Source organism: Ascidiella aspersa, chromosome 8, assembly GCF_963924565.1.
Source record: "Ascidiella aspersa chromosome 8, kaAscAspe10.2, whole genome shotgun sequence".
Classification (NCBI taxonomy): Eukaryota; Metazoa; Chordata; class Ascidiacea; order Phlebobranchia; family Ascidiidae; genus Ascidiella; species Ascidiella aspersa.
The window spans coordinates 681,990-704,236 of NC_139454.1; the positions used below are offsets into that span (position 1 = coordinate 681,990).

The 22,247-nt window shown below is 33.9% G+C and overlaps 4 protein-coding genes across 4 annotated transcripts; 3 read left to right on the top strand and 1 right to left on the bottom strand.

Annotated features, from left to right (window-relative positions):
• Positions 1 to 971: 971 nt before the first annotated feature.
• Positions 972 to 3,022, bottom strand: LOC146134762 (protein C19orf12 homolog). The gene is made up of 2 exons (XM_083395451.1): positions 2,770 to 3,022; positions 972 to 1,567 (listed from the first exon to the last, which is right to left on the bottom strand). The coding sequence occupies exons 1-2, from the start codon at positions 2,927 to 2,929 to the stop codon at positions 1,311 to 1,313; spliced, it is 417 nt and encodes a 138-aa protein (XP_083251577.1). The 5' UTR covers positions 2,930 to 3,022; the 3' UTR covers positions 972 to 1,310.
• A 393-nt stretch (positions 3,023 to 3,415) lies between these two features.
• On the top strand, positions 3,416 to 9,937 carry LOC146134763 (kelch-like protein 7). The gene is made up of 9 exons (XM_083395624.1): positions 3,416 to 4,065; positions 4,264 to 4,524; positions 5,297 to 5,420; positions 6,229 to 6,376; positions 6,578 to 6,795; positions 7,742 to 7,888; positions 8,222 to 8,288; positions 8,673 to 8,761; positions 9,323 to 9,937. Exons 2-9 carry the CDS (start codon positions 4,463 to 4,465, stop codon positions 9,557 to 9,559), a joined length of 1,092 nt encoding a protein of 363 aa, XP_083251750.1. The 5' UTR covers positions 3,416 to 4,065; positions 4,264 to 4,462; the 3' UTR covers positions 9,560 to 9,937.
• A 6-nt stretch (positions 9,938 to 9,943) lies between these two features.
• Positions 9,944 to 13,375, top strand: LOC146134764 (kelch-like protein 35). Its single transcript, XM_083395337.1, has 3 exons — positions 9,944 to 10,146; positions 10,669 to 10,978; positions 11,795 to 13,375. Exons 1-3 carry the CDS (start codon positions 10,104 to 10,106, stop codon positions 11,904 to 11,906), a joined length of 465 nt encoding a protein of 154 aa, XP_083251463.1. The 5' UTR covers positions 9,944 to 10,103; the 3' UTR covers positions 11,907 to 13,375.
• A 181-nt stretch (positions 13,376 to 13,556) lies between these two features.
• Positions 13,557 to 20,984, top strand: LOC146134765 (microfibril-associated glycoprotein 4-like). Its single transcript, XM_083395585.1, has 10 exons — positions 13,557 to 14,819; positions 15,395 to 15,457; positions 16,234 to 16,284; positions 16,805 to 16,909; positions 17,262 to 17,398; positions 17,893 to 17,989; positions 18,712 to 18,808; positions 19,318 to 19,385; positions 19,649 to 19,778; positions 20,503 to 20,984. The coding sequence occupies exons 1-10, from the start codon at positions 14,627 to 14,629 to the stop codon at positions 20,615 to 20,617; spliced, it is 1,056 nt and encodes a 351-aa protein (XP_083251711.1). The 5' UTR covers positions 13,557 to 14,626; the 3' UTR covers positions 20,618 to 20,984.
• The last annotated feature ends 1,263 nt before the right edge of the window (positions 20,985 to 22,247 follow it).

Below are 22,247 nucleotides of genomic sequence, written 5' to 3' on the forward strand. Positions count from 1 at the left end.
TTTCATATCTTCCTGTTCTTGTTCCATTAAACTTTGTTGTCTTATAAATAATACTGTCTTAGTGTCTTAAGGTTTAGTAGAACAATCTAAACTTTTAACAACAATGAATATTACTAAAAGCCCATACAGAAGTAGAAAGCATTTTGTAAAAGTTTCGAATAAATTTTAAGATAATGGCTGGAGGTTGTAGTTAGACGTAAAATGAATTTCAAAGCCAATACAGAAGTAAGTAGCATTTTGAATAAATCTCAATATAGGATTTATTAGAAGTTAAAATTAGAGAAGCATTTAGTAAAAGATTGTTAAGTCATCGATTCATCTGACCCCGGCTGTTATTATGTCTGTTGTCTGGCATATTTTCAACATTTCAAATGAATGCAATGTTAAAAGTTTTTTAAAACCTTCACAAAATCCAACTCACTTATGGGCTTTGATATTCATTTAATGTCGAACTTCAACCTCCAGCCATTATCTTAAGATTTGTTTCAAAGGCATTTTATTAACAAGGAAATTATATTTCAGGATGAAACAATAATAGTGGTAAAAGTGATTAATTTATTGAATAAAAAACGCTTTTACATTTTAAGAAGCTCATTTTGCACTTGGTGCACACAAATGAGAGGATCAAAAACAAGAAGCATGAACATGATGTATGAATAAATGTTTACAAAAGGATATATCAAACAATACGAAAATTCACTCAATATCGTTGTAGGTAGTTATCATATAACAGAATTAGCTTGCAAAAATCAAGTTTGCACAATTTTTGATTCACCTGTTAGCATGTGTAGTAAGTAGTAGTAGTAAATAGTGTGTTTAAGAAGTACATTTTACAAAATTTTGACAAAACACACACTTTGAAGAAATTACAAATGCTATAATGCGATCGCCGGGAAAAGATATCTCGAAATTGCACAAAAAGTAATTTCCCCCATATTTCTGTTTAAAAAAAAAAAAAATTTTCTTTAGAAAACTTTCAAGCTAGTTGTGTTAATATTTTAATTAATTAGAAAAAATTAAGCACCATTAAATATATTTAAAGGCCTAAAAAAATAGGTTGAAATCTATTGCTGGGTCACTGGGTGATAAAAACTCCTTAAAAGTTTGGTCAGAGAGTGAAATATAATGCTAACACAAAGTACACGACAACACAAATTCAAAAATGAAGACAGATTGAAACAAGGAACTGGTAACAAAACCTATCATAAAAACAGAAATCATGACAGAGTGACATAAAATGTCGAGAGAGCACACAAATGTATAAAACGAAGACCAATTGAAACTTTGTTGTTATAATTTCAAAGAACCACCTAACAGTCAACAGTCATGCCAAGATTAGTGGTAACATAATCCTTGAGTGCCGCAAGCACTTGCATACGCAGACCACTGCTTCCTTGAATGAAGGCAATCAACATGAAAGCATCTTGCGCCTCAACTGAACCTAGAATTCTTTGCATCTTGTCTGCAAGCTCCTGCTGTTTGTGTGCAGGAAGTTCCTTTAGCACGATAGGTAGAGGCTTAAACTCCTTGGCCGTACCGGCACCTAGCACTGAACCAATAGTGCCTCCTGTAATGTAAACAGTGCTCTGCGTTTTTTATTTTTGTCTGAAATTATATTTATTTGGATTGTTGTAAGATTGTGTTTAGTGCATCCCTCGAAACCAGTCTTCATTTCATGACGAGTTTATGCCAAGTTCTTGGGTTGTCAGCGACAAACTTGAGGTTTGCGATCATGTTTTTTGCACACTGGAGGTTTAAAATCCTACAACAATTTAACTTTTTGCAAAATTTAAGTGTGTAAATAGCAATTAAGGTGTGCACCAGGAACAGAATACAAACTGGCTTTTAAATAACTCATTATAGGCTTTTTAAACTTGACAAAGATTCTGTATCTGCAGTCATAGATTCATCATACCTATTTGTACTGAGAGCTGTATATTTTGGACAAAAGCGTGAAACTTAATATATATCTGATCTAGTTTTCCCATGATTTATGTAGGTTGTATTACAAAACAGCAATAAAAATGACACAGATTTGACCAGAGAACTTTAATTTTGCTAGTCCTTTTAATATCAAGTTCATAATTTCAGCATAAAATAGAAATTGGTTTCATTTTAAAATAAATGTTCCCCCAAAGACAAACATAAAAAATGTAAAAAAAAATAAGCCAAACATAAAAAATGTAGACCGTGGGGTTATTTTCCCAGACTACAAAGTAGTAAAAACTGATGAATAATCACTAAGGTGTTTACATACTGTCACAAGTTGATAAAATATCCAATAGGCGCATTCTGCGACTAATAGACCATAAAGTCATAAATAGATGAGAAAAAATCAATGCTAATAAATATATAAGCGTGTATGGACGCACCTCAGAAACAGGCAAAAGAGTTGCCTGAAAATATATATTTAATGACCCACACTTTTTGCACAGCTATAGGAAAAAGAAATATTCAAGCAGATAGTTAGTATTCACATTTCACAACATAATGTCTGGAAAATATGAAAGATCTCGCAGGTGCAGAGCCAAAAAAAGGATGATCGGGTTCAACTTTAAGGCTTATTTATCATATGGGAAAATCGGTGTGCATGATACAATTTGGAAGAGGCTTTTCACAAAGACACCTGAGGTTTAGGATATTTGACCGGATCACTCTTACGCTTTGACCTACTAGTGATTAAATGTTGATTTGGACTACTGTGGTGTCCAGTTAATTAGCCTCCTCCAAAAAAACTTGCTAGAGTATAACACAACAGTGGATACCTACCAACAGCCATCCCAATAGGACCTCCAAGCAAACCCCCAACAACTGCCCCGGTTCCAGCAATTGCTCCCCCTCTTAGAGATTGGGTCACCGTCACTTTAATGTTTTCGTCTGTAGCTAGAACATTCAAGGTCTCCATGATTACACCAACAGCGATCGGCATTTTGAAAGGCAAGTTAAAAAATCTGCAGATAACAACAACACTGCAAAACTTATAAGTAAATGTGGAAGAGCATTAACAGAGCCTTTAACTGCTTTAAAATGAGGAACTAATGACGCCAAAGCGTAGTTTTCAAATGTTTCCTTCCTGTTTTTTTGTTTAGCATTGTCAAGTTACTAAGCCTGACAACGTTAAAACGAGTTTTCGTTACTCATAAGCCAAAAAAACTATTTTTCTCTGTCATTTGTGGAGTAAATCGTCAAAAATGTGATTTGTAGGCGCAAGAAGCAAATTTAAAATTTCGTTATTTCAACAAGAATTTTCAGTTGGGGGAATTCCCTTTTGTCGCTCCTCGGTAAACGATAATATCTCTTTTTTCAATGATAGTGTTAAAGTGCATTGTTATTATGAGTCACGCTTCACTGAATAAAAACGCCATTGTTTTTTTTTTTCAGCGTTCAAGTTTAAGACTTCCTAAGTTTTAATGGACATCAGTGTTGTAAACAATTTATATGGAAATGACCTACATTTAGTCATTTGCATTATTTGTGAAATAATTTCAGTAAAATCATTTGCAAAAATAACTTAAGTCTAATCCACTTTATTTATAAAATACGTTTAGTAAAAGTAAAGTCTGTGCAAAATAATTACGACGAACCCAAGTTATCTGTGACATAATTAGGTCTAAGTCATTAGTTACCAAAATGAAATTCCATTCCAAGTCATCTTAAAAAATGTAAAGATTTAGGTAAATAACCCAATTTTACTTATAAACAGTGTTGTAATGACTTAAGTCAATGACTTGACTTAACCTAAGTCTTTTGACCAAAATAACTTGACTTGATTCAAGTCTTTGGGACAAATGACTTGACTTGGACTTAAGTCGTTGTACAAATAACTTGAGTTAGTATTAAGTGTTTTCACTAAAAAAAATTTAATGAAATTGGTTTATTTATCTTAATTTTTGCACGTAAAACAATTTTTGTAGTTGTATATTGCATTTTTGTTATTTTTAGTCGAGTTGAGGCTCATAACAAACGAGTTTTTCAATTTTAATAGTTTAACGGTTAAATTATTTTGTCAATGATATGCCTTGAAGTTGACTTGGGTATCTGATGACTTGGACTGGGACCTGGCTTGTTATTTTAGCAAAAGACTTGACTTAGACTTAAGTTATTATACAAACGACTTGACTTGGACTTAAGTTTATTTTACAAACGACTTGACTTGGACTTAAGTTTATTTTACAAACGACTTGACTTGGACTTAAGTTTATTTTACAAACGACTTGACTTGGACTTAAGTTTATTTTACAAACGACTTGACTTGGACTTAAGTTTATTTTACAAACGACTTGACTGGGACTTAAGTCATTTCAAAATGACTTGTTTACAACACTGTCTACAAATTATTAAATGAAAACATTCATGTCAAAGTAAAGTTATTTGTCTTAATGACATCAACTAGTTAAAAAACCCACAGATAAAATGCAGATTCTCATTTCACTATAATTATTTGTTCTACTGAATCAGGATTATGTATGAGGCAAGGTTTAGTGTTACAAACTTCAAAGCAGAGCTCGCCGACCTTCTAAATCAGTAAGTTTATTTTATCAAGTTTTTTCTCTACTAATAAATTGTACATTTTTTTTGGTTTATAGGTTAAATGTTAAATTTACCCTAATCTAAATGTTTGTATTTACCCCATAGGTCAGAATAACAAGCCTTGTCTGATGTAATGACACATTTTTTTAATCTTTGTTTTCGTGTTGTGTGATTCTGCCTAGTATTGTTGAAATTAAAATTTCACACTTTTTATGTTGTGCAGAATGTGCCCTCTATTTAACTATTTTTTACTTGTAGTAAAACTTACTTTAAAGGGATATATGTCTGAATTAAGTTGAATATTATATGAATACCATTATACATTTCTGCTAAACTCCTAACATAAAAAAAGTAAAGTCTTTGAATAGTGTTTATATTCATTTTATGCGAAACCAAAGTTAAGTGTTTAAAAAACATTGTTGTTAAAACTGTTTTTTAACTATTTGTTATTGTGTTGGCCAGAGCATTAAAACTGTTTATTAGTTTTTTATTATATATATTCTGGAAACATTTGATGATCCATTTTAGGTCTTTTTGAAAGATCCTAAAATATATATATATATTTTAGGCTAAATCTCATTCAAATTATGAATTCATTCAAATAAAGATATACTGACTTTGTTGGTGAAATATATAGATCTTTCAAGATATTTTAATAGTGTCTGACCTGAATTGTTAGCTTTGCTATCTGAGTATTCTGCTGTGTAAGCTGTGTCATATCTTAAACAAAATCGATACAATTGAGATAAAATTTGTTGATTTTCAGAGATCGAAAAGTTGAGCAGCAGTTTTGTGATGTAACAATACAAGCACAGAAACGTTGGCATGTCGCACATAAAGCTGTTCTAGCAATGAGGTCGCCGTACTTCAAGAAACTGTTTTCTGTTGAGGTAAATAGCCAGCAAGGTACCAATTTGGAAATTATTTCGTTGTGAGAAGTTTGGAAAGGCATACAACTTACAAGGGAAATGTTTTTTTTTAACTTGCGACGTTAAAGGAAATAAAATTGTTAAACTAAATTTTCAACCTGCATGACTTGTTCCAAGTTGTTGTTTGCCATTACTTTAACCCTCACAGTTCTTTTTTACCGAATGGTTATATGTTTTTTAGCAAATAACTTTAAATGATTTTATGCTGTCAAAAGACTGCAAGACATTTGCTTGCCTATGAATGATGAATATTGACTTCCTTTTGCATGAGATATATACATCTGTGGGGAAGACCATAGTCTTACCAAATTGTTTCATCAGTTGGGCCATCCTGCTTAAAGCGGCTGAAATCATGAAATTGCACATTTAATGCTATGTAATTATATTCACTTCGCCATTGGAATAATAATGTTTTATGTTTTGTTAGCCTTTGGTGTGCTTGATCACTGATATAAAATATAAAGAACAGAGCATGACGATAATGTTAAATATTTTATAAGTTAATAAAATATCTCTGTTTATAGATCCTAAAGTAATCACAAAAATAATTTTTATATTATATTAAATAACTGGGGTTTCTTTAAACTCATTTAATTATTGAGGTGACCATATAATTAATAAATAACAAAAAAGATGGCCTTCTGATCAGATACTAAATCACACCATTAATAAGATATAATAAATCATTTTTAGTAGTTTCTTTATTGCAATTTTTCTTATATATCCTGGTTTTGCTATGTGTTTGTGCTTCCTAATATATGTTACTTAGATGTGTGAAAAGTATGCGGAGGTTTCAATGGACATGGATGATGATAAACTGGAATATATCCTGGAGTTTTGCTACGTTGGTGTTGTGGAGATTACTAGAGATAATGTTTTAGATATATTGGAGGGTTCAGACTACGTGCAATTACAAGGTCGGTGATAATCATATGTTGGTTAAAATAGTTTGAACTGGTTTTGTGTGGTGTTAGTTAACGCTGGTCATTATAAATTACTTCAAAACAACCTCAAAACTATTTACCCAAATCGATTAAAACTTGCACTAATTTTGTTTCATTTTTTTAAAAGTAGATTGCTATAGCATAGTACCCAGCCAATGCAACCCATTTTTTTAGACCTCAAAGCTATTTGTGGCTCATTTATGAAAAAAAATATTGATGCTGAAAACTGCTTGAAAACCAGGGAATATGCTTTGCAATACAATCTTGATGAAGTTGTTGATAAAACATATGAAGTAATTGAAGAAAATTTGGCAACTGTTATTCAACAAGATGCATTCAAGCAACTGACTGTGGAAGATTTAATGGTTGTGACCAACATTAACAGAATCAAGGTAAAAAATGAGTTGTATATAATTTTTCTTAAATATGGGTTAAGTTCTAGTTGGTTCTAGCTTTATTTTGATGACTTAAGTCAGTGACTTAAGTTCTGAAAGTGCAAATTAGACTTTGACTTGACTTAAATGATTTTATCAAATGACTTGACTTGGGCCAAGGACATTTAAAAGTCGTATTATTAATCGTGCACCGCTGCTTCGTGGTCTCTACACGTGGGAAGTACATTGTTCATAATTCCGACACTGTGATGTCACAATCCCTCGATGTAAAGTTAAACCAACACAGGCTGGTTTGAGTCTAGAGTGAAGGGGGGGCAAGGTCAGAAAATGTCATTTTCGTTATATTGCAAAAACAGTGTTAATTGACTTAAGTCGGTTAATTAATTTAAGTGGTTAATTAATTCAAGAACAAATTCAAATTGTTGCCTTCAGGGCAAAATGTCTATCTTGAGTCATTTGGACAAATGGTTTGGTTTTAGTTGCTTAAATAAATCACAAAACTAATTGCTTTCATTTTAGTTAAATTGAGCTTTCTGTCAAACTGTTAATTTCAAGAAATTAACAGACTATTGTTTTGTTTTGTTTTCAGTAAAGTATTACGTGGAAATAAATGCTTACTTTTATTTAAAGATTGCAATTGATTTTCGGTGCAAATTATACTTAGAATTGGCCTTCTATGATAGTGCACTGGACTTTTTTGCAAATGACTTGACTTGTATTTGTTGGACTTGAAAACATGACTGGGACTTGAATCTTTTCAAAGTCTCAATAATGACTTGTTTACAAAGCAATGTTGGTGGAAATTTTGGTTTATAATGCTTAAGATTGCACAAAACTTGGAATGGAATTATATCATCACATATGCATTCTTTGTTGTCAAATTGACCTAATATTTTTAATTTTTTTTAGGCGTTTGTATTTCTTTTACACTATTTTATTACAGGCTAATGAAGAGGTTGTTTACACTGCAATTATTCTGTGGGTAAAGTTTCAACCTACAATTCGAAACCAACTGTTTGTAAACCTCTTCTCCAAACTTGATGTTTCTCATTTTTCCCAAAGCTTTTTATGCGACACAGTTACGGCCGAGGTTGGTTTAGATAACATTCTAATTGAGCCATTTTTATTCTTAGGTTTATTAACATACATACATTTACCCAACATAAACATACACTTCTGTATTTAAAAAAATTGTAAGCTTTGTCATAATGCAAACACACTGTAAAAATAATTGATATTTGTGTATCACTTTTAAAATGATCTTTATTTGGCTATTTCCTTGAAAAATATTAATTATTTCCATCAAAATAATATTTTTTGTTTATTTCTTCCAAAATAATTGGTATTTCAGTATATCATTAACAATCATGATGTTGTTTTATACGCTTGTGTTTAAAATTTTGAGTGGAGCATTGTTCTTTAGAATCTTGTGCAACAGAATCATGGATTCTGCAAGTTGGTGATGAGTGCTATTGCTGAAAAGCGCCATGGTAAATAGATGTGTATATTTTTACTTTTATTCAGTGTAGTATTAGTTTGTGTTATCAATAAATGACATAGTGTTAGTGGCACACATTATACATGTTACTTGTTCAATTCCATATACTACATAAATCGATAAAAAATCAAACATGTTTAAGCTAGTTTTAACCAGAATTTTGACTTAAAAACTAACATTTAAATTTTTTTACCAATTGATATGTTTTGTTGTTGAAAAAGTATTTTTTTACATTGTTGTTTAAAACAATAAAAGTTAAAATATAAAGTAACATGAATCTAAGTTATTTAAATTGTCAAACCAGAAAACCATATTTGTTAAAACCTGCAAATGCTTGGTTTTGTCACTTTTCACATTTTTAACAACATTTTCACAGCGATCAAATTTCTGATTGTTGGAGGTGAACGTTCCACAAGTAACTGTATTCTTTATGACATCACAAACTTTGAAGAGGAAACTCTCCCAGTAATTTAAACCTTATTAGTTAATTGTAATTCTGCACACAAACAAGCATGTTTGCAAAACTTTCATCCTGCTATGTTTCTTGAAGCTCTAACACAAATTATATGGGCCGAAAATTTATTTTCGGGACATATCTTGTTTTTGCCGCTATTCTTTTTTGGTTTCCTATGGCATGTTTTAGATCGATTTTTGTCTGAAGCTTAAAAAAGTATACATCGTAGAACCCTCAAATTTTCATTTCTGTTTCTTTTTAAATTTTAATAATGTTTTTTATCTTAGCTTTTTTATGCAGCTACAAAAATAATATGTTACATTTAAGAAATTTCAAAGGTATGGCAATAGAGAATACTAGGAAGAGTCTAGCTAATGTTGTGTTAATTTGACTTTACCACAAAGTAAAAAAACAAAATCCAACTTCAACTCTCTAAGCAAAAAGTTTGATTCTTTTTTTGCGTAATGTCTACAATATTTTCACTAACAAATCTTTGAGGTGTCTTCTAGGACTAATTTCTTTCTTGTGTTTATAAATATTTGACTCGATCTAACGTAGATTTTTGCAAACAGGAACTTCACGATGGAAGAGCTAAATCCACTTCAGTGATGCTTGGGAATAAGGTGTTTTCTATCGGGGGAGGTTTTACTTCTGAGTTACGAAAAAACCTGAAAAGTGTTGAAATGTTTGATCTCGACAATCGAACCGAATGGATACAAAAAGCTGATTTGCCTTCTGACCGCTACTTTGCTGCATCTGCTGTTATGAATGGTGACTATAATGGAATGCAATTTGTTTATCTACGATAATCTCAAAAAACATTTTCATTTCTAAAACTTTTATGGTAAGATTTTTTTTTAGTTACAAAACATCTGAAATCTTACACGTGTGTATCTCTGCAACACAACATTAAAGATTTTCTATATTTAATAACACTTAAGTTTTTAAAAGCAATATTTTGAAAGAATTTGTAACTGATTTTTCGCAGAACTTTAACCGTTGTAGGCAGTTATATAAAGTCGGGTTTTATTAAATGGCATGGTAAATTTCAATTCAATTTAAGATTCGTTACAATAAAAAAATGGTTATTTACCTAAATGATGCACTTTAAACAATTTGAATATGTTGCATTTTGTGCCCCCCCTCAACCCCCATTATGCATGACTTTAGTTTTATAAAAGTTTAATTTACTTCAAAAAATACACGGTAATAAGTTGGTTGAATATAAGTAAAGGTATTTGTACCCCAGGTTTCATATACGTAAGCGGTGGAGTCCATTTTAGATACAACAGTTGCTTATCATCCTGTTATGTGTACAATGTGGACCTTGATACGTGGAATGAAGCGCCAGAAATGTTGCACGAAAGGAGGGATCATGCAATGGTGGAACTTGAAGGTTTGCGAAAAATAATAAAACTATTATTTACGGAACTGTGGACCACCTATATGGAGTTGTTTGTACTAATAGGATTGAGGAATGGTGTTATGGTTGTTTCTTGACTTGCCCATGTAGCCCAGTTGGTAGAGATAACTAAAAATATTACATAATATACTGTTTTCATACATTTAAACTTTCTAGAAATAACCTAATTTTTTTATTAATGATTAAGATCTCAATTTCTTCTACCAGTAACAAATACTATTTCTGTTTTCAATATTGTAAAAACAGAAAAAAAGTCTTGCCAAAGTTTATTTTGGCTTAAAAAACCTGTATTGAAAAAGCTAGTAAAAGCCCTTTTTCACTTGCAAGCTGCCAGGGAAGCTTGCAATTACTAAATAACAATTAAGATAATTCAGTATTTTTCTATTTTATATAATTCTGGGGTGTACAAACTTCTTAAAGGCATTAGACTCGGAAACCTTGTTTAAAAAACAGCTTCTGCAACATAAACTACCGTTAAAGTTACCAAACCAACAGGTTTCCTTTACTGCATCGGTGGTCATGATGGCTCTTCGCGGCTCAAAGTTTGCGAGAGGTTTGATGGCGAGGACTGGTTGGAGATTGCGTCCATGCTTGAGCCAAGGGATGAATTGGCAGCAGTTGCTTGTCGTGGACACATCTACGCTATTGGCGGAGTATGCGGTGCATTTATATGGGGTTGCGGGGTTGCTTCTGTTGAACGCTACGATCCAAAGATTAACCAATGGAGTCAGATTAGTTCAATGAATGTTGCGCGGAAGTCACACGGAGCGTTCGAATCACGAGGAAAGATTTATGTTGTTGGCGGGTGAGCACCTTTTTGAACTTTTATGCCATTAGTGAAATTTTAAAACTTAATACGTTTAAGGCAAGTAAATTCACTAACTAACATCATGAAAAACACTTTCGTGTTACTGGGAATCAGAAAATATTTGGTTTTAAATCAGTTAAATATTAAAACTGTTACGTCAAAAAATTGAAAATATCACCAAACTATATGTTTTACCGTTTAAAACAGGCATCATCAGTTTTTATGTAAGAGGCAACATGTAGTGAAATGACAAAACAGTACAGTAAAAAATGTCCTTAAAACAAACAGCTGCAACGCTAAAAGGCAAAAGACAAGCATCCAAACACCAACTAAAAGAATAGAGAGGGAAAAGAACTGTAATGTTTTTATCTTGAGAGCATAATGGCTGGAGGTTGTAGTAAGACCTATTAAGAATATCAAAGCTCATACAGAAGTAGGTGGCATTTTGAACGTTTCAAATTAATATTTATTAATTTTTAACATCTGTTGAAAAAATGATATTAAAATGAACAAAGAGTTAATCGAAACCTTAATTTATGCTTTCTACTTCTGTGTGGGATTTGATATTTTTATTATTTCAAGTAACCTATTAAGCATTGTAGCTGTTAAAACAGTCTAAACTCTAAACATTAACTTAGTACATTTCAACAAATTTAAGCCACAACTTATTAGTTGTTCGCACAAAATAGCGGACAAATGCATCTTTAATATCAGGGGCGTGCTGACTGATTTACCTTTCATACTCTTCCCAATGTTAAAGCTATAAAATCTTTATTTTATCATCTTTTCACCCGAACTGTTTTTTTTTAACAGACATAACGAGACATCGGTTGAAGTCTACGATCCCTCTTGTGACAAGTGGTACATTTGCTTTGACATGGGAGTTTCAACAACCTTCTGCAATGTTGTGGGAGTCTCGACCTGAAATTAATAATTGGCCTAAATTTGTTTTAATGCAGTTCATTTGTATTGCTCGCTTTGGTACGCTATGCTCGGATCTGTAATGTAGCTTCAAAATAAACGTCGAAGCAAAAAACGCCGATTAAAACGACATCGTCTAAAATAAGACGTTTCGTTATGTGTCGCACATTGTATCATCATCAGTTAATGTGACTGAAATCTATTTGAACTTCATTTGTACAGTCTAATTTTTGAAAATCAATGTTCAATATTAAAATTGTTTTTTTCCGACAATAATTAATTTTTTGTATGCGTGCCACGTTTTTAATAACCAATTCAACTAATCTTATCCAGGGCAAAGAACTTTGAATTTAACAAAATCATCATCATTCAGTGCCATGCCTGAACCAGGCTTCGGCTGCCATGAAACACTGTTTTCTCCATATGTTACTATTTCTTGCTAATTCAAAAATATTCTCTGCTTTGATGTTCAGAAAGTCCCTCAGTTGATTTATAAGCATTTTTCTTTGTCGTCCAGGTGCACGATTTCCACATATTTTGCCACACGAAATTATGAATTCTTGTTTTTAGGGTCTGGTTATATGGCCGAAAAACTTGAGTTGTCTAAGTTTTATAGTGCTTAACAGTGATCTCTTTTGATTGGTTTTATGGGACGTAAAAGATATAAGCGCAGTTAAAATTGAAGCACAATGGAACACGGTTTACAAAACGAGGCAAAAAAGCATGAACAGATGTTCATCACGTTCTTTACAGCTCCAAGTTAAATGCGGCGTATCACTTTTATGAAACCTCTGATCTGATGTAAGCAATGATGTCTTCCATATCGCCTCAGTCTTATCTCGACCACATCATTCTGCAAAGGTCGCTGATAAACCGCGCTGACGCAGAATCACCTTGAGTTTTTTGCTCTTTGCCAAGGTCATCCGTAGTGTGGTGTAAGGGGTGCTTATGCCCCCTCTCTAAAAATGGGTATTTTCATCACAAACCGTAGCTTTTTGAGGCCGTGCAATTATAGTTGTTTTGTAGAGCTTTATGCGAACACCTGCATTACACATTGCATGCTTTGGGGCAGATTTTAATTCCCCCAATGTAAAACTTCACAGGGTCCTGGTTTACATCAGAACAAGTAAACGTCAGAAGCAGCAAAACTCCTTTGCAGACAATTCGAGTGGCGGGAACGCATTTATCCTGAGATTTTATAGCCTGAGACTCAAACCGGAAAAAGTAATTTTGTTTATTGTCAAATATCTGGCGTTCTACTATCTTGCTGTTTTTATGCTAACCTCTAGGTATGTCAACTAAGGCACTCAATAAAATGCCGGTTTGAATATAACTTGTTTACCATTGCAGCAATCCGACCCAGGTTCAAAGGTGTGCGTAAATGCAAGCGATTGTGCGGCCGATAAGAACCTCGCTTCACGACAGAAGGTTTATCGCTTCATATCTCGCCTCAAGCTTCGATAAAAATCGCGTAGAGTGCCCAAAAGCCTCCAAACAGCTTTTAGTGAAACTTGAGGTTTGAAATCTGTGTAAATTGACACCTTTTAACTCCCCTGGGACGATTTGTTTTGCAAGTTTGACGTGTGTTGCTCATATTCGTCGCGTCGCGTTGCAGCAATTGCACCAGGAAAATGTTTCACCTCTTCAGTGATACAGCAATAAGTCTTGCTCATACGAGACATTAGTATCGTCTTTGTGTTGTTTACTTATCTGAGTCGATTAAATGTGGAAACAGCAGGTTATTAATGGGAGTTGAGTGAAAGTCTTACCTTCGGCCTACTAAGGATTTTCGTGTAAGCTGTTAAAGGCTAGAAAACACTGCTTGCTTAAGATTTGAACTCTTTTTTGAAAGATTTGAACTCTGCTTTGGCATGAAGTCCTTGACAAAATGACTGATTTATTGTTGGTCGGTACTGAAGGATACAAATACGTGCATGTGTGATTGTGTACAAGAAGTAGTTTATCAAATTAGAGCAAGAAATGTCTTTATCGCAAGATCGTGAACTGAAAAAAAAAAAAACTTTGACAAACAATAGCACTAGAAAAGTAGGGTGTCTGGGTAAGTAAACCTCTCGAAAGAAATGGAAATGGAAATCTAACGAAACCTAAAGACAACGTCATAAAGCAGGATATAAAAAAACTAAGTAACAGGTGTGCAGGATTATTAAGTACAACAACTTATATAGCAAAACAAAATTTTTGACACGAGTTATTCGTGTTCTACAGACTGCGAGTCATGAGGCCTTCAAATAATTAAATACCGATAATACTAATAATAGTTGTGTCTTAGATTGTTTCATATAGGCTAATCATTGCTTTCAACATTGCCACCAAATTGAGTTGTCTTAATGCTAAGCCTGATTCGATGACCGTAAGGTCCTTTCGCTGTGTATATCCTGTTGGGAGGTTCGAACTCACGACCTCGGTCTTAACGATACAGTGCTCAAATACATCTGTACGTGTAACTTGATAATGTTTCTAATTAAATCACTCAAATGGTCCACAAATTTCAAAATCAACAAGATTTTACTTCAAAATGATTTGTAAGTAAGAGTAATATATTTCCGCCGGCCATCTGCTTTTTGCGTTCTTCATTTTTTCCAAAGTTGACTCTGGATTCCATTTTTGTCTATAGTAGTACTATAGACATCCCTAAAAATTGTTTTGTATTCCAAAGGCTCCAATTTAAAAAACACTTGACAATTTGTGAGACCCAGCTTCCCAATGTTTTCCTTCTGGCTTCTTCTTGTTACGTGTTGCCTGCACTTTGGTTCCCCCCAGCGAGCCAACCAGGTCGTTCTGACGTGTGAAGGGCCCGTTGTGACGTATAAAAGAGGGGTGAGGGGGTATTTGTGGAGGAGGGTTGCCAGACTGAGACTAAAAGTGAAAGCAATCGAGGATCTTCTCAACGTTACTGGTGAGTAAAGAAGGGGCAAATGTTTGGGGGGTAGGCACGTGACTATGCCCCCCCAAAACACTGTATTTTTTCTTATTTTACCAACGTAGATGATAAAATTTGTATCTGTATTTTTTTAATATGTTTAATTTAAAAAAAATCATTTCAGTCCTAAAATTAAATTTTGATAACTTAATAATATAATGGCGTATTTTTTCTTTGCACGAATCGATTTCGTTTTAGAATGTAGCTTTAGAAATGAAAGTAACACCTTTCCGACCTAGAAGTCACGCTTTGATGTAACTTGGTAATGTCGTCCTGAGAAAAGTCATGACCCAACAAAAAAATTCAAATCCGTGCCGAGTAGGCTATACGGTGTCGGCTTCAAGCATTTTTTTTTTCGATTTTGGTTCGTCGGCGTATTCTCTTGTTGAACCTAAAATATTTAACTTACGTCTTAAAAAAAAAAAAAAGAAGAAAAAACACATAGGGGGCCTACAGCGCAATATTTAACACCTACAAAAATGATAAAAATAAAAACCTTGGCTGGTAAAGCATTTGCTTTCGGTGTGAAACATTTACTGTTTGTTTTTCAGATATATCCAAGGAAACGACAGGAACGATTAAAAACCTTAAAGACCAAGCTAACATAACGAATGGTGGGTGAATTAACATATCAGGGACGGAAAAAACATTTTAATATTGTTGACAATTTGTTTGGCACGATAATCTCGAAAGGCGTCTTTTTAAAACTTTTTAGGAAATATTTGTGTCTTTCACTGATGTTCCTCTCTAAGTTGGGAACAAAACTTGTAACTGAAAAGGCTTGATGTATGTTTTGTGGGTTTGTCTGGTCGGAAAACGTTTTTTTGTCGCGGCCTAAAATACTGTTTTCAGATGGAATGATGGCCCACTACGTAAAATCTAAGAAAACTGGGGAGGATCCAAGATTATGTTTGGGTTTGGGGAATGTAAACTTTTTAATTAATCCTAAAATACATCTGTTGTTCTCAAACGAACTTATGCAAAAATGTGCAGCGGAAACCCAGTCTTATCGCGCGCATCGCGAAAATAATGTTACTATGTTTTACAGTGGCAAACCGGCCTGGAGGCCCTGTGATGCACTAATGACCCAAGAAAAAAACTTTATCATTATCAACTTTTGATATACTGTAAAATAAATGTACGGCTATCACGCGACCCACAACTACATGACAAAACTTAAATGTTGAAAAATAGCTCGCGGCCCACTTAAAATACATTCTAAATATTGTTCAACCATGATGACGTGATAATGCATGTTGTTCATTGGAACGTTGGAACAATAATAACTATTTGTGTGTAGTATTTGATATAATTATCTTCTTACAACTTTTATTTGAAAGGCTATTTTAAGTTTGCCCCAGATCTAATATATTTTTTATATTTCCAAAAGGTTACCAAGAAAAGATCAGGAGACTTGAATCGCGACTTCAACAAACAACTGGTATGTGACGTAACAATGGAATAACACAATAGTCAGTCAGTAAAGTAGCTCAGTTGATAAAGAGACTACAAGCAGGAAAAAAGTATAGTTGTACCCTGACTTGCTTCGCCACTGAGCCTACGTAGTGTACTTGGTAGAGCAGGGTGCGGCAACTTGCGGCCGGCGGGTCGGATCTGTATCGCCAATGTAAATCATCCAGCCTGCCACCTCAGTAAAGGCAATACTTTTCATGCTTTTTTATTCTATTTAGACATGTCGAATGTTTCAAAATCCATAGAAAATGGAAGTTACTACAAATAGGACGACTTCACCTATTGTCAAAGCTTAACATTTGATTCTTATAAGAAGGACTTGACTTGGAATTGATTTTCTCTCATTTTAAAGTGACTGTTTTGTTACAATAGTTACATAAGTGGGCAATATTTTAAGAGAAAAAATTGAAAAGTCGTTTCGGTTCTTCAAAACACCTTAACAAACACAAAGATCAGGAAATGACAGATATGTTCTTCTTTGATTGCAGAAGAATTTGCTGCGACCACCAAACTGCTACAAGACAGACTGAGACGATTAGAAGAACAACTCCACGTTACAACTGGTGGTGAGGTCTTGGTCTGGGACTCTGATGGTGAGAAATTGACTCTAATTTTACTGGCACTTCACATCAGGGCTGCGGGATACAATTAACCCGAGTCCGACTCCGGGCAAAAAATAAACCCGAGTCCGACTTTAGCTTACAAAGACAAAAAAAATAATTAAACAATATGCCTTTTTTACGCCTTACTATACAACCTTCAACCTCCAACCATTGTGCTCCAAAATGCCTTTTGCGTCTCACCTTCTAATTTCTAACTTATTTTCGTGTTACCCAACTTACAACGGAAAATTACCAAGGCGTTAAACACATTACAATCTCCAAATAAAATAAACCAATGTCTGCCTATCGGTTTGCACTTGGCCGACATTAATATTTTTGGCAGAAAACGTTGGACATGCTACAAAAGATTGCGATGACGTCAAGGCCAAAGGTCATACGAACTCTGACGTATACCGTCTCGCTTCACCGAGCCCATACAAGGGGTTTTGCGACATGGAAACTGATGGTGGTGGTTGGCTGGTAAATGATGGTTATAAGATGTTTCATGAAACCTTAGTTGGCCAGTCTGTATTTCATGGCACTTCACGCCGAGATTTGGAGTGTCCAGAACCAAGTTATGAAGTGTACTTGTGCAATTATGTTTTTGCACACCTTAGCTTGGGAATCCTACCACAATTTACCTTTTATTTATAAGTTTAAGTTAGCAATATAACAACTCAGGCACACAAATTTATCTAAAAAAACGCGGGTGTGCATTTCAATGCAGACTATTTGGCTAAGGCATAATATACTTATTAAAAAAATATATTAACTATAAAATGTACGGCGAAGTTTAGCTAAATTTGGGACGATAACAATAACATTCCACTTTTACGGTATTATTTTATAAATTTTGCTTATTCCCCATGTTAATGACATTGTTTTGTATTGGATCCAACGTGTGCGTTTTTAACCAAAATGTCGGCGTCGGAAAATATGCCAAGTATAGAACATGCCAATTCCTTCGTTGTCAGGTGTTTCAGAAGCGATTTGATGGTTCCACGGATTTCTATCGCAACTGGACAGAATATATGAACGGCTTCGGGAACTTGGACGGCGAATATTGGCTGGGTAAAAAAATCTTACCTAAAAAAGATTCATGAAATTATATAGCCGGGTGTTACAGTCGATACATTGGAATTATGATATAGTTTTAGTAGTGTTGTAAAGAAGTATTTATAAAATGAAGTCTTAAAAAAAAATAAAAAAAATCGGAAAGTCCAAACCAAGTCATTTCGAATATACAACAAATCAAGTCCTTGTCATCAAAAATAAACGTTTAACTATTAGAATTGGTAAACTGGTCCGATTATGAACTCAATAAAAAATAACACAAAACGCAAAAGTAAAGTTGTCCTATGGGCACAAATTAAAATAAATAGCCCAATTTGTTAAAACAAATGCTTAATTCAAACGCTTTATTTTAACCCAAGTCACTCATCCGAATTACTCAAGTTAAATCATTGGGTGTAAAATACTTCAGTCAAGTCATTTAAAAAAAGTCATTGACTTAAGTCATTACAACACTGAGTATTGCGTTATTTCTCGTAAAATTGGAATTATAATCGCAAAACACTTGCTGTGTAGCATTAAAGGTAAATAATCTGTTTACTTTAATACCATAGATATTGTCATCAAGTATGAATAAATGTCTTTTTATCAGCAAGTTTTTTTCTGGGTAATCAAATAGGGGTATCCAGCCACACGATTTCACGCGAAATCTCTACATAACAAAATTGGGAACAGGAATTTTTAGCCACGTGGGAACAATTAACCACTTTTTCCTGGTTAAGGTTTGGAAATGCTGCATGAAATCACGAAAAACGGAGGCTACGAGTTGCGGGTGGATTTGGAGTGGTACAATGCCAAGAAGCAGTTCGCAATTTACAGGTCTGGCTGCAAAAGTGCAGTGCAAACATTTGCGTCAAAAAATTAAAAAAAATACGTAACTTTCATATATTTCTGTTCTGCATATACACCCGTTTTAAGCCATTTTAAAAATAATCTAAAAAATCGAGCATGCAAAAGCTTAAAATTAAAAAAAAATGCTGGGAATGTTACTTTAAGTAATGTGTGAAAATTTCCGACCAATAGCTTTAATACTTTAAATATATTACAGGTTAAACTTTTAAGTAATGACCATTGACCGATTCATTAGGTTTTCAGCAATAGTCGCTAATCCTTTTATATAAATAAAAAAACTTGTTTTGAAAGGCACTGTTTTACGACTTCTTATTCACAAATTTATAAAAAAAAGCTTTCAAGGCCAACGGCTAATAATTTTCGGCATTTATAAAAATATTGCTTTTAAGGCTAATGGTTAATCAATTCATAATTTTTTCAATCAAAAAAATGCTTTAATAGCTTTATACCAAACATTAGTTGATCTATCGTGGCAGGGATTTCAGTGTTGGTTCAGCTGAGACGTATTACCGACTTTCAATTGGCGAGTACAGAGGAACAGCAGGTACATTGTCAACATTACACCGCACCTAGCATACTTTTAAAAACAACTTATTCCGGTTGCCTAACACCGGAATTATTCGAAGTTCAAATTATTAGAACAAAATGTGGATCATAAATTATAATTCTAATTACAAACGAATCTGCGGCCTGTTTGAATGTTCTAGTTCTGATCCAATTTGATTTTACCAAAATGCTACTTTGAAACAATCAGCATTTTGAAGCTGTTGTTCTCAACCTTTTCACTGTTTTTGTCGCACGCGACAGGCGACTCGCTGAGCGGCGGCGCGCGGTTCGAGACACGCGACATGACAGGCGACACGCGACATAACTGCGGGGAGATGTTGAAGGGGGGCTGGTGGTACGGTCGCTGCGGAAACTCCAACCTTAATGGAAGGTAAGTTGCTAATGTCCTGATATAAAACAATATGAAGTTTTTAGATAATATTGAACTGAGTAATTTATAGTGTTGTAAATAGGGATGTCCGGGAATGTTGAATCGTAGCTGATACCCGATTCCAAGTGGTAGTATCGGTATCGTCTAATACTATCGGTGCCGATCCGATACCAAACAACAGGTATTACAGCCTAAATTTGCTATTTAATGCCCTCAAAAAATACTATGAAGGTAAATTTATCAAAAATTATAATAGGAAAGCAATTGGAGGTAACTAAATTGTAACGCTGATGCACAGTTTGGCATAAAAACGTTTCAATTTTATTCTTCTTGATTATTTAAGCCTAATAATGACGTCATATGGTATTGATCTATTGCGATAGTTTTGTGCGAAACGTCTGTTATTTCGGACTAAAATGTATCGCATATTCCCACTGAGGATGCGATTTAATCGAAATCTATTTTTTTACAAAAACATTCAAAAACAGCTCATCTGGTAATTGTAACTGTTAACCGACTTCATAAAGAAGGCGATTTGAATTTGAATAGGTTCTTAAAACGTTGGTTAATAATTACCAGAGGCAGCTGTTTTTGATTTGTCATTATTTTGCCTGGTAGCAACAGTTTATATATATTCACATAAAACGACTGACATTGATTATAACATAATATTAACAAACCTTAGTATGCATCAATTTCAATATCACTGCAACTTGCACACAAGGTTCTCGTCGGATCCTGCTCTTGGAGAGATCTTCAACTTCTGGATCACTCCTCCAAGCGATCTTCGATCCTCCAGGAGAAGATCTGAGATGAAGATCAGGAAGATGCGGGGATGAGGAACAGGGGGGTATAGATTGGGGGGCACGAGGCTATGGCGGATTCCTTGGTGCGTATCATCGCACTCTATAAATCAGGGCTTCTTAAACTGGGGTCCGTGGAACCTGGGGTCCGTGGAACCTGGGGTCCGTGGAACCTGGAGGTTCATTGAAGGTTTTCGGGGCTCCATAGAGACCTAATAGAAATATTAGTGAATATTATAAAAAGTAATTATTTTTTTAAAGAAAAGTGTTGAATTAAAAATAAAACGGTTTTGCACTGACGGTATTTAAACCCCATTTTACTTTCAAATTGTTTGTGTAGAAATCAGCATATTTATAAAGCCGATTTGGTTTGTGACGTAAATTTATAACGTCATCTCTAAATTTTCCTTGGTCCATGCGAAGAAAAAAACTACGGGCCCGCGGTAAAAAAACGTTTAACAACCCCTGCTCTAAATTAAAAGTATAACCGATTAGAATATACAAAGGCACGAGTGTTTTCGTCTTTTTATCAAAAATTTTGATGTAACTTGTTGACGTCTTTCCTGTAAAAAATTTCCATGTCCCCCAAACAAAGCCCCCTCTGTAAACCTCCTCGTGTAAAAGTTCTCATCTTTAACGACCAGTTGTTTTGTTGTATAAAAATAAACAGCAATATCCAACAAAGCAGCAGATGTTTTTCTCAACGAGGGAATCAAGTCAGTGATGGGATTCAACGTTTTTCTCGTGGCAGCCTCGAAAATAAAGGATTTATTTTAAATTTAGCGGTGTTTTCGATTTTTTAGGGAAATGCTGAAGTTTTAGACAAAGTTGCATTTCGGAACTTCAACGCCATTTCGTCGTTTTTTCAAAACATATTTTTCTTACGTTAACTAACGACGTGTGATCTTTACAGTATAAACTGTCATTTAAATTCGTTATCAAACAACTGGGTTTGGCAATTGGCTAAGAAATATAAATACTAAATAAAATTGCGGATTGAAAGCTGAATGTTTATTAACTTAACTTGCTGTGTCGTGCTTCTAACACCAATCTGAACCGAGCAGATTCTCTTTACAGCATTTCTGGGTCGCGAAAAAAGAAAGAATCGGTGGTCACCAAAATTTGTCCATAAAGGCCGGGTAAATTAAAGGACTTATAATAGCAGGTCAGATTTAAATTTGTTTCAAACTTATTCAAGGTCATTTGTCCAAATGATTTAACTTCAGTAATTTTTAGTATTTGCTGACACTGACTTATTAAATCTTATTTTAAAAGTCATTAAAAATACTCTCATAGAAGTCGCATGATTTGGTGATTACTCGCTTTAGCAATGGAAAATAATTTAATCGTTGAAGCAAATCTAAAAATCAGCAAAACTCTTGCAAGTTTTTTCTCCCCTAGTCGTTTCAATACAGTGTAGTCGGCATATTCACTACATTTTATGTAAATACGGTCCAAAACATGGCCAAAATCGAAAGAATCTTGAATGGCGAACAATTTTTTTATCATTTTAGGGAAATCCCGAGAAAAACATGTGATGGCAAATAAATTTGTAAATTACGGCAGGAATAAAAGTTGTTAGATTGAAACTCTTTTTTGTAAACTAAAATAATTTTAAACTCGTAATTATATTTATTTAATATTGCAGTCGCTTATTTAGTTTTCA